Here is a 12,687-nt window from a genome sequence, read left to right as displayed (position 1 = left end):
TCATGAAAAAGTTGCCCCTTAGGTCCCTTTTAAATATTTCCCCTTCACCTTAAACCTATGCCCCTCTAGTTTTGGACTACCCCACCCTGTGGAAATTACCTTCTTTATTTATCCTACCCATGCCCCTCATGATTTTATAAACTGCTGTAAGGTCACCCCTCAGTCTCTGACGCTCCAGGGAAAATAGCCCCAGCCTATTCATAGAACATAGAACAGTACAGGCCCTTCGGCCCACGATGTTGTGCCAAACTTTTACCTTAATCCTAAGGTCTATCTAACCTCCACCCCTACCTTATACTATCATCCATATGCCTATCTAATAGCCGCTTAAATGCCCCTAATGAGGCCAACTCCACTACCCTCTCCGGCAATGCATTCCACGCCCCGACTACTCTCTGAGTAAAGAACCTACCTCTGACGTCTCCCCTATATCTACCTCCACTCACATTAAAACTATGCCCCCTCGTAATAGCTGCCTCCACCCTAGGAAAAAGTCTCTGGCTGTCCACTCTATCTATACCTCTGATCACTTTGTTCACCTCTATCAAGTCAAAAGGTGCTAAGGTATTCAGCCTCTCCCTGTAGCTCAAACCCTCCAACCCTGGCAACATCCTCATAAATCTTTTCTGAACTCTTTTAAGTTTCACAACATCCTTCCTATAGCAGGGAGACCAGAACTGCATGCAGTATTCCATAAGTAGCCTCACCAATGTTTTGTACAGCCACAACATGACCTCCCAACTCCTATACTCAATGCTCTGACCAATAAAGGCAAACATACTAAACACCTTCTTCACTATCCTATCTACCTGCGACTCCATTTTCAAGGAACTATAAACCTGTACTTCGAGGTCTCTCTGTTCAGCAAACTCCTCAGGACCTTACCATTAAGTGTACAAGTCCTGCCCTGATTTGCCTTTCCAAAATGCAGCACTTCACATTTATCTAAATCAAACTCCATCTGCCACTCCTCAGCCCATTAGCCCATCTGATCAAGTTCCCATTGTACTCTGAGGTAACCTTCTTCACTGTCCACTACTCCTCTAATTTTACAACTAGCGAAAACAGAATATCTTTCTTTACCCTGTCAAAATTGTGTGTAATTTTGAACACCTCAATCAAACCACCTCTGAATCTTCTCTGCTCCAAGGAGAATAAGCCCAATGTCTCTAATCTTTCCTCGTAGCTAAAATTTCTCGTTCCTGGTATCATTTTAGTAAATCTCCTTATTACTCTTTCCAGGGTTTTAACATTCTTCCTTCAACAAGTTACCCAGAACTGAACATAATACTCCAAATGTGATCTGACTAATAATTTGTAGAGGCATGCATCACTTTTTTAATTCATTCATGTGATGTTGGCATCACTGTCCAGGCCAGCATTTATTACCCATCCCTAATTGCCCAGAGGGCAGTTAAGTGTCAACCACATTGCTGTGGGTCTGAAGTAACTGTAGGCCAGACTGCGTAAGGATGTCGGTTTCCTTCCCTAAAGGACATTAGTGAACCAGATGGGTATTTCCTGACAATTGCCAATGGTTTCGTGGTCATCATTGGACTTCTATTTCCAAACATTCATTGAATTCAAATGTCACCATCTGCCATGGCAGGATTCAAACCCAGGTGCCCAGAACATTAGCTGGGTCTTTGGATTAATGCTCTAGCAGCAATATCAGTAGGCCATCACCTCCTATTTCCTTGCTGTTATGCTCTATGCCTCTACTAATAAACTCAAGGATTCTAGAAGCCTTCTTAACAACTGTTGCAACTTGCCTGAATCATGTACATAAACCCCCAGGTCCCTCTGCTCCTGTACTCCCCTCAAAGTTGTACCATTGAGCCTGTGTTGTCTCTCCATGTTTCTTTGACCAAAATGCGTTACCACTCAGAGTTTGTGCGACTTTGGAGCTCTCTCCCTCAGAAGGTGATGCAGATTGGTGTAAGGGTTAAATCTTTTTGGTTTCCAACATTTTTGATTATGGTCCGAAATGGAAAAAAGACATTTTAAAAGCATGTTACCATCACTTATTGTAATTGATGTTTACATTGTTGATTGTTTAACCAGTGGAGGAAATGTATTTGCAGATGCACTGGAGCCAGAGGGATGTGCAAGGTAAGATTCCAATAACAATAAGTAGCTGATTGGTCTGTGGAGTGGCGATCCCATTCTCAATAACAAGGGCTGTCTGTCTGCCAACAGCTATATGATTGGCTCCCAATAAGCTGAGCAGCTTTTGGTATGAATGAGATAGCCAGAGACTAGTGGAGCTCTCGAAGGGGAGGTGGTGTCCTTTTCTCTGCAGGGAAGAAAACAACTCGAAGCCTGTAGAAAGCCAGTTTATTTCTCCTCATTGGTTGCTGTTAACTGTTGATTTTAACTAATTAGTCGGAGACATTTTAGTTGTGAACCAGTTGCTGTGTGCCTCCTGCCACAAGTGGAAGTACTTGCAGACGACAGATTGAGGAGCAGCAAGTCCTGACAAGCCAAAAAGATCAACTCACCGAACCCTATAGACAGAGACCACTGCATTCCCAGCTTTTTCCACCACTCGATAACACTGATATGCTCTTGTTTTAATTCACTCGTGGGATGTGAGCGTCACTGAATGGCCAGCATTTATTGCCCAACCCTAACTGCCCTTGAACTGAGTGGCTTGTTAAGCCATTTCAGAGGGCAGTTAAGAGTCAACCACATTGCTGTGGGTCTGGAATCACATGTAGGCCAGACCAGGTAAGGATAGCAGAATTCTTTCGCTCAAGATATTTGTAAATCAGATGGGTTTTTCCAACAATCAATAATAGTTTCGTGGTCATCCATTTTTTTTTAACGAATTCAAATTTCACTATCTGCCATGGTGGGATTCAAACCTGGTCCCCAGAATATTAGCTGAGTTTTTGAATTAATAGTCTAGCAATAATAAACACTAGGCCATTGCCTCCCCTTTGTCTGTATGTTTGTGTAGGGGGAATTTTGTATGGGGGTTAGAACTTTAATTAGGAGAGTTATATGTCAACAATTGCTTACCTCTAGCTAGAGTCTATTTATTTATAATAAATGGTTATTCTTGTTAAGTACAGAAACATGGTCCATGTTTTCTGTCAACCTGGGTCTAAAAGTCAGGAAATGTGGGGAGTTTTACATTCCTTGTGAAAACCATCAACTTTTGTAATGGCCCCAGAAATAGCGGGACCTGATTTCTTGCGTGGGGTGACTCTAGTGAGGTGTGACACTGGGTTATTGAATATTTTTAAGGTAGAGGTAGACGGACTCTTGTGGGGCAATGGGATCAAAGATTATCGGGGGTAGAAGGAAATGTGGAAATTGTTTATGTGTTCATATGATCCTCCTGTGAGCTGCGGATGTGTGTCTATCCCCTCGGTCATGTGGCAGAGTGGAAAGCCACTCCTCCACCGTTGCCATTAGTGTTACAGGGTCTGTCCCTCCTGGTTCTCATCAGACATCAATGTAGAGCTGTATAAACTCTAAGCTCAGAAAATCTGACAGATGGGAAGTGAAGATAAAGGCCAAAATTGCAGAAATAACTTGCAAAATGTTTTGAAATTGCCTTTAAAGCTGTGAAAGCACACTCAAAACAAATCCTGTGTATAAAAACCAAAAGAACTGCGGATGCTGTAACTTCAGTTCTGAGGAAGGGTCACCGGACCTGAAACGTTAACTCTGTTTTCTCCTCCACAGATGCTGCCAGACCTGCTGAGCTTTTCCAGCAACTTTGTTTTTGTTTCTGTGTATAAAAGGCAGTTTTAGTCTTTCCAGCCTGTCAATCTAGCAAAGCAAATCTCCGCAGGGAACCTGGAAAACTTCCCACAGCTTGGGAAAGCAGTGTGCAGACTGTTAAAGGCAGAATGCTGGGTTAAATTTACAAATAATTTTCTCTGAACATATTCAAATAACAAATTCACTGGCACACCTCCAAACAAGGGCGAGTTAAATTGGATGATGACAGATGTTATGTACCTATATCCAATTCCCACACTGTGCCAACATTGTAACCTGCCCCTCACTTCTGCATCTTAAAACCCAGTTTAAAATTCTGGCACTCCCTCCCTAACAGCATCGTTGGTATCTCCACACCAGGTAGACTGCAGTGGTTCAAGCAGGCAGCTCACCACCACTTTCTCAAGGGATGGACAATAATGCTGACCTAGCCCTTCCATGAATTTTTTTTTTTAATCTGACCTGGAATAATTAATCTTTCTTTCCTCTATTTCAATTTTGACAAATTTGCTGGACATTTCTGGTGTTTCTTTTTCCTGACTTTCAGCTTGATCTTTGTGGACGCTCAAAATGTTTCAGTCCCTCAATAATAGATAATAGCACCAACCTGTGAACACAATGGGAGGTCAATAAAGAAATAAGGACTTAAAGCTTTGAATTCTTCAGATTTTGGCCAATCTTCAATGATCTCCTCATCTGAGATGACAAAGTGATCCAAGGCTTTGAGAGACAAAATGCTGTTGACAACATGATGCCGATATTTTGGAACCAGACTGACTGGGGTGTCAAACAGAGTTAGAACGATGAGGTCTGGGCAGGAAAACAGGGGCTCAACACTACGCAAGGGCCCAATGAGGTTACCATGAAGAAAAAGGATCTGCAGAAACTTCATTTCAGACCAAAAGTCTTCATCTGGGAGATGCGCGATCTGGTAATGGGGGGAAAATAAGTATAATAATTACTTTAGTATGTTATAGCCAATTACAGAACCGTGAAGAAGACAGAGGAAGCAGAAATATTATTCAACAATTCTGTAGTTACATTATGGAGCTTAACTGGTCTTGACATCAATTTATTAAATTAGTTATATCACTCCAGAGCCAAGTTAAACTACTGTCCCAGTTTAGAAATAGAAATACCTTGAGACTCATCCGCTCACCTAATTAATGATTCTAGGCTTCAGCTCTCAGGACTTACTGCCCTCAGCTCCTTCTCTAGGGCCACTCCATTTTTAGTGAAAGAAAAGCTCGTACCTCTTCCCTCACCACACGGAAATTCCCCTTTACCAAATTCCCAGAGTTATGCACTCAGCCTCACTGCATTCGGACTAAGCTGCACCTTTGTGCTTCTTGTGCATCTGTTAAACGTCCTGCACTTTCACTAGTTGCAATTCCAGTGACCTGAGTCAGCTATAGCTAGCTAGGAAACCAGTTCTAAATAGTTACCTTATTAAGTATCTCTGCAGCTGCCTCTCAGTAGGAAGCTTGGTTTCACTGACTAAGATGAAACAAGCTATAAATCAGTTTTACTGTTACCTTGGGATGCTTCTCCACAGATCCCTGAAGGCAGCAGGACTGGTTAATAGGACAGTTAAGTAGGCAGACAGGACACTTGCCTTTCTCAGTGGCACAGATTATAGTAACTTTGGTGAGGCCGCAGCTGGAGTACTGTGTGCAGTTCCAGTCCCCACATTATAGGAAGGATGTGATTGTACTGGAGGGGGTGCAGAGGAGATTCACCAGGATGTTGCCTGGGATGGAGCATTTCAGCGACAGAGAGAGGCTGGATAAGCTCGGGTTTTCTTTAAAGCAGAGAAGGCTGAGGGGGGACCTGATAGAGATGTAACAAAATTACGACGGGCATAGACAGGGTGGATAGAAAGCAGTTGTTTCCTCTTTGTTGAAGGGTCAATCACAAAGGAGCATAATTTTATGGTGAAAAGCAGGAGTTTTAGAGGGGATTTGAGGAATTTTTTTAAACCCAGAGGGTAGTGGGAATCTGGAATGCACTGCCTGAGAGGGTAATTGAGGCGGGAAAACTCACAATCTTTAAAAAGTATGTGGATGAACATTTGAAGTGTCATAACATTCAACACGACAGGCCAAATGCTCTAAAGAGGGCCGAGTGTAGGCTAAGAATAGTTTTTGAGCAGACTCAAAGGGCCAAAGGGCCTCTTCTGTACTGTATGATCCTACGAACTCCACAGATTTCTCTCAGCAGAAAATGTGTTTTTATTGATTAAGGCTGCAAGAAACTGTAGGTTACTTTTACTCTTATGTTAAATGCTAAATGCAGACTTCACTAGATTTTAAAAAGAGATCCACCTTTAAAATTGGCTTACTGGGCAGATTCCCCACACGTCCTAGCTTTCAAAAAGAACCTCTGCATCAGGTTATGGGTTCAAGACTCACGTGAGGAGCTGAATGTGGAGTCTAAGCTGGCCCCTACAGTGTAATAGTTGCCAGCTGCTGAAGTGAATGCATCAGGGAAAAGGAAGGAACCCTCCCAGTATTCTGGTCAAAGTTCATATTTAATTTAACTGCAAAACAACACTACATTTCAAAAGTAATTCACCAAGATTACAAATTGTCTGGTTCAGCCTCAGTTTCCACTGTGAGGTGAGGGAACGAACTTTGTGGAGGAGACTTCAGATTGTAGGTTTTGTCCTACCAACAATTAGTTCATGGAAATTTCTACCCAACAAGTTCTGGAAATTGGACGAACAGTCCGACTAATTAAGACACAGTGGTAAGATGAGAGCATGCGAAGACTGTGTTATTGGAATATGTCACCATGGGTGTAGTGTGTACATAATAAATAGATGGATGAATCTTTAAAGATTCCAGAGGTAATGGTCTGGGATTGGGAGAAGAGGCTATTGCAGGAAATTCAGCAAACAAACCACCTGGCATTGACCTAGGCACCACAAATGTCAAAAGCAAAATCAGCCCTGTCGTCCTGCAAATTCCTCCTTATCAGCATGTGAGGCCAGGGCCAACATCAGGAGCACGGTCTCACAGACTTTTCCTTAAGCAGCACTTTCCAAACCCATGACCACTGCCACCTAGAAGGGCAAGGCTGCACCGCCTGCAAGTTCCCCTCCAGGCCACTCACCATCCTGATTTCTCTTCAGTGTTGCTGGCTCAGAATCCTGGTAAGGGGGGAGCACTCATCACATTCCTAACACTGTGCCGTGTTGGTGGTTGTCAAGCTTTGGGGAGAAAGGAGGTGAGTTACTCACAGCAGAATTCTAGCCTCGGACTTTTCTTATTCACTTGTACAATGTAGGCGTTGCTGGCTGACCAGCACTTTTTATTCCCCATCCCTAGTTGCTTCCAATGAAGGTGCTTGTGAACTTCTATCTTGAACCATTGCATTCCATGGGCTGTAGGTTTACCAACAATGCCCTTAGGAAGGGAATTCCAGGATTTTGACCCAGTTACAGTGAAGGAACAGGAATGGCCTCCAACGCCCAGTCTTGAGTTGCTGGAACTGTTCAAAGTCTGTCCCAGTTAGCACGGTGATAGCGTCACACAACATGACGGAGGGTGTTCTCAATGTGAAAGTGGGATTTCTTCTGCACAAGGACCATGCAGTGGTCACTCTGGTGACTTGCTCTCGTGGCCACTGTATTTATCTGGCTAGTCCAGTTTGTGGCCAATGGTAATCATGTGATATTGTTTTTACTGAGCACACACCTCCTTTATCACTTACATGGTTTCCATGGAGATCCAGCTTGATTAAATTGGGACATCCTGCGAGAGCATCAATTTTAGTGATGTAATTCCTGGACAGGTTGCAAACCTTCAGAGCAGAGCAATGAGGCAAGCTGCCCAGGTTTTTCAGATAACGTCCAGACAAGGTTACGACAACAATCTCATTGAGTTTCTTCTCTTTATATGCAATGATCATCTGTCCACATGACAGGATTAGTGATTTTGAAGGAGACACAAGGTGACTTCTGTTGACTGGCTGTTTCTTAGCTGCGCGGCTCTGTGGAATATGCAAAACATCGAACAATCAGGATAAAAGTGGAAGGAATGTTTTTATGACCAGGACATAGAGAAAGACTATGAAGGGGATTTTCTTTACAAATATACCTCCCTTTTCTATGTTAAGAGAAAGACCATAATCAAAATGAACACTTCAGTGAGCCATGAAAGAGCACTGCCTTGCTGGAAGAAATTAAACTAAAACTTTGTCTGACTTCTCAGACCTAATGCAAAAAGTAAAGGTAAGGTAAAGTTGCCATAGTCTTACCAGACCATTGGTCTGTTCTCTCATTAGAGAGATGACTGGTGATGCTTTAACGTGACAATCACCACACCTCAGCCTGTGCGGGAATTGAACCCATGCTGTTCTGTCACAAACCAGCCATCTAGTTAACTCAGCTAAATGCCAACACCCCTCCCCCCCTCCTCCACCAAATGTAAAAGACCAGAGATTGAGGGATACATGTTCTTCAGAAAGAAAGAAGGTCAAAACCTGGAGAAAGAATGAGTCATCTCGACCCTCAAATCTGCTCTGCCATTTAATAAAATCATTGCTGATGTCCTACCCCAATTCTAGTGTCAGTCCTGTTCCCAAGTTCAAATATCTTCTATAGTGAAAATGCTGTAAAAGGACAGATCATGCTGGGTAGGGACAAAAATGAGAAAGGTGGCAGAGGATATGAATGAGGTATTTGAATCAGGACTTTGCATATATATTTGCCAAGGAAGAATATGCTGTTGAAATTGTAGCAAAAGAGGAGATGGCTGAGATCCTGCATGAGCTAAAGATTAATGAGAAGGAGAAGTTATAAGATAAGTCGGTGTACTAGGACCAGGCCAGATACATCCAAGGATACTGAGGGGAGTATGGGAAGAAACTGATCAGACTCTCGCTGTAATCCTTGAATTGTGCTTCTAAACATGGGTGTGGACAGATGACTGGAGAAGAGCAAATGTTGCCTTCTTGTGCAAATAAGTCTAGCAAATTTAGATTAACCTCAGAGTGGGAAACATTTTAGAAATAACAATTCAGGACAAAATAAACAGTCACTTGGACAAACATGGGTGCATTGGAGAAAACCCACAAATATTCTTTAAGATCAAATCATGTATAATTTGTCTTTTTAGTGAACTAACACTCGCCAAGGCACAGGCTGAGGTCTACAAATAAAAAGGGTAGTGGCAGTATAGGTATGAAGTATCTGAGTCACAGGATACAGAGCGTACTGGTGAATGGTTATTTTCAGAACTGAAACTCGATGAATAGTAGAGTTCCCTATGGGTCAGTGCCAAGAGCATTTAGTTTTCTCAATATATAATTATATTAATGATCTCGAACTGCATGTACAAGATATAATTCCAACATTTGTAGATGACATAAATCCTGAAACTATTACGTTCTCTGAGGAGGACATTGAGAGACTTTCACCGGATGTAGATAGGGTTGGTTAGATTGGCAGACACATAGCAAATGAAATTGAATGCAGAAAACTGTAAAAATTACATATTTTATTTGGAATAAATATAAAGATTGGTGGTGTAGTGGACAGGGAAGAAAGTTATCTCAAAGCAGAATGGGACCTTGACCAGATGGGCCAGTGGGCCGAGAAGGGTGGCAGATGGAGTTTAATGGAGATAACTCTGAGGTGTTGCATTTTGGTAAGGAAAACCAGGGCAGGACTTAAACAGTTAATGGTAGGGCCCTGGAGAGTGTTGCAGAACAAAGAGATCTAGGGTGCAGGTGCATAGTTCCTTGAAGGTGGAGTCACAGGTAGACAGGGTGGTGAAGAAGGCATTTGGCACATTTGCCTTTGCTGGTCAGTGCACTGAGTACAGGAGTTGGGACATTATGTTGCGACTGTACAGGACATTGGTGTGGCTGGTGTTCAATCTAGTCTCCCTGTTATAGGAAAGATATTGTAAAACTTGAAAGGGTTCAGAAAGGATTTGCAAGGATGTTGCAGGGATTGGAGGGTTTGAGCTATAGGGGGAGGCTGAATAAGATGGGGCTTTTTTCCCTGGAGCACCGGAGGCTGAGTGGTGATCTTATAAAAGTTTATAAAATCATGAGGGGTATGGATAGGATGAATAGCCAAGATCTTTCTTTCCAGGGTAGAGGAGTGCAAAGCTAGAACGCACAGGTTTAAGGTGTGAGGGGCAAGTTTTAAAAGGGACCTGAGGGGCAACGTTTTCACGTTGGTATGTGTATGGAATGAGCTGTCAGAGGAGGTGGTGGAGGCTGGTACAATTACAATATTTAAAAGGCATCTGGAAGGGTACATGAATAATAAGGGTTTAGAGAAAGCTGGCAAATGGGACTAGATCAATTGAGGATGGACAAGTCGGACAGGAGGGTCTGTTTCCGTGCTGTATGACTCTATGACCCTGTCAGATAAAGGATATAATTCTAAAGGAGGTGCAGAGACAGAGCAGCCTGGGAATGGATGCACACAAATTACTGAAAGTGACAGGACAGTTTGAGAAACTGATTAAGATGCCACACAGAATCCAGAGTTTTATAAATAGAGACAGTGCACAAAAGCAAGGAAGTTAAAACACCTTTATAAAACACTGGCCCCAACTGGAGCATTGTGTCTAATTCTGGGTAATGCACCAAGAAGTATTTCAAGGCATAAGGGAGAGGATGCAGAAAAGATTCAAGAGAATGGTACCAGAATGAGGAATTTCAATTATGTGCATAGACTAGAGAAGCTGGGATTGGTCACCTTGAGAAAAGAAGGCAGACAGGGGACTTGGAATGTTCAGAGTCACGATGTGTCTTGACTGAGTACTTAGAAAGAAATTGATCACATTAGCAGAAGGGTCAAAGACCTGATAGTACAGACTTGAGCTACTTGGCAAAAGTAGCAGTTGTGACATGTCTTTAAATAGCAGTTGGTGTGGATCCGGAATGCACTGCCTGAGAATGTGGTGGAGGCAGATTTAACTTCCCTTTCAAAAAGGAATTGGATCATCATCTTAAGCAAAAGGATTAGAAGGGCTATGGGGAAAACATGGGGATGTTGGACACACAGAGTTGCTCTTGCTATAAGCCAGCAGGGGTGTTAAGGTCTTTTTCTGTGCTGTAACTAATCTATAACTCTAGTCTATGGTTTTCAATCTTGACACTAATTCTCTGAGCATCCACAGCTTTCTGCAGTAGAGAATTCCAAAGATTTACAACACTCTGAGCAAACAGATGTTTCTTTATCTCAATCCTTAATTTTATACCCTTTGTTCTGAGACTGAGAGCCCATGTTTTGGACCCTATCATCCCAGAAACCAGTCTCATAAACTTTCATTACACTTGGTCTAAAGCAAATATATCCACAATGCTCCAGGAGTAGTTTCAGGAAAGCTCAATACATCAGATTTCTTTATTTTTATCTTGTAATTGCTCAATGAGTAGGAGCTTGTGGATAAGATCTAGTCTCAGAAATGAGAACAGGAATCAGGTCAGACACTCCAGCACAACACAGAGGTTCTTACTATCTCTCACAGAGAGTGCTGCACTGTCAGAGGAGTTGTCTTTCGTACGAGCTGGTAACCAGGGCTCTGTCAGTTGGATATAAAAGAGGCCATGGCACTTTGGAGAAAAGGTGAATTTATCCCTTAAGTCTTGAATGAATATTCATCCCTTGGTGTATATTGCAATAAAATATTACCTGGGCGCTAATTCATTGTTGTTTATGGGAGCTTGCTATGTGTATTTGAGTTAACTGCCGTAGAACAGCGACTACTGTTCAAAGGGGCAGTGCAGTGGCTCAGTGGTTAGCACTGATGCCTCACAGCGCCAGGTACCCGGGTTCAATTCCATCCTCAGGTGACTGTCTGTGTGGAGTTTGCACATTCTCCCCAATGTCTGCGAGGATTTCCTCCGGGTGCTCTGGTTTCCTCCCACAGTCCAAAGATGTGCAGACTAGGTGGACTGGCCATGATAAATTGCCTGTAGTGCTCAGGGATGTGTAGATTAGGTGGGTTATGGGGGATGGTCTGAGGTTCGTTGTGGACGTGTTGGGTCGAAGGGCCTGTTTTCCACACTGTAGGGATTCTATGATCTATAATATTGGCTATAGAATACTCTGGGATTCCAATGGACATGAAAGGCACTAAGTGAATGCAATACTTAAATATCTTTACCAGGCCACACACTCCACTCCAGGTCGCTCCCCAAAGCAGGGACCTTCCCCCACATTGACACCTACAACCCCACACTGAGACCCTGCTCCACATGTTGAGACCCTCCACACACACTCTGAGCCTCTACCCCGCAATCCCTGAGCCCCTCCCCTCACACTGACTCTGTCCACCGTGCTCCCTGAGCCTCTCCTGCCACACACGCTGAGACCCTCCACACACAATCTGAGATCCTCCCGCCACACACTGAGCCCCTCCACCCACACACCGAGACCCTCCCCCACAAGCAGTAACACTCCCCCTACAAACTGAGCCTCTCTCCCCACTAACTGAGCCCACCCATCATAACCTAAGACCCTCCCCCGCAACTTGTGCCCCTCTGCCACCCTCTGCACAGCCCCACCAAGCACTGAACACCTTCCCTCACACACTGAGACCCCCACACTGAACGCCTCCCTTACAATCTGAGCGCCGCCCCACACACCAAGACCCTCCCCCAACACATTGAGCCCCTCCCCCACACACTGAGACCCACCCTTCACACTCTGAGACCCTCCCCCACACTCTGTGCCGCTCTACCCACACTCTGAGCCCCACAACCACACACCCGCAGCCCCTCTCCCCCACATACTGAGACCCTCTCCCCACACGCTGAGACCCTCCCCCCACACGCTGAGACCCTCCCTTCACACTGAGACCCTCCCCCCACACACTGAGCTCCGCCCCCACACACTGAGACCCTCTCCCCACACACTGAGACCCACTCCCCACACACTGAGACCCACCCTTCACACAGAGACCCACCCCCCACACACTGAGACCC

General features: G+C 44.0%; 1 protein-coding gene across 1 annotated transcript in view; it reads right to left on the bottom strand.

Moving 5' to 3' along the window:
- Positions 1-12,687, bottom strand: part of LOC109919134 (leucine-rich repeat and IQ domain-containing protein 3-like) — a 33,315-nt gene that overhangs the window by 15,579 nt on the left and 5,049 nt on the right. Inside the window, exons 2-3 of the mRNA XM_048602232.1 lie at positions 7,450-7,728; positions 4,343-4,663 (exon numbers count right to left, since the gene is read on the bottom strand). Of these exons, the coding sequence (XP_048458189.1) occupies positions 4,343-4,663; positions 7,450-7,728 (600 nt within the window). The remainder of the gene's footprint in view (positions 1-4,342; positions 4,664-7,449; positions 7,729-12,687) is intronic.

Source organism: Rhincodon typus, chromosome 10 (assembly GCF_021869965.1).
Source record: "Rhincodon typus isolate 14 chromosome 10, sRhiTyp1.1, whole genome shotgun sequence".
NCBI classification, from domain to species: Eukaryota; Metazoa; Chordata; class Chondrichthyes; order Orectolobiformes; family Rhincodontidae; genus Rhincodon; species Rhincodon typus.
Note: the sequence above shows the minus strand (reverse complement) of the source record. Positions and strands in the feature narration are given on the sequence as shown.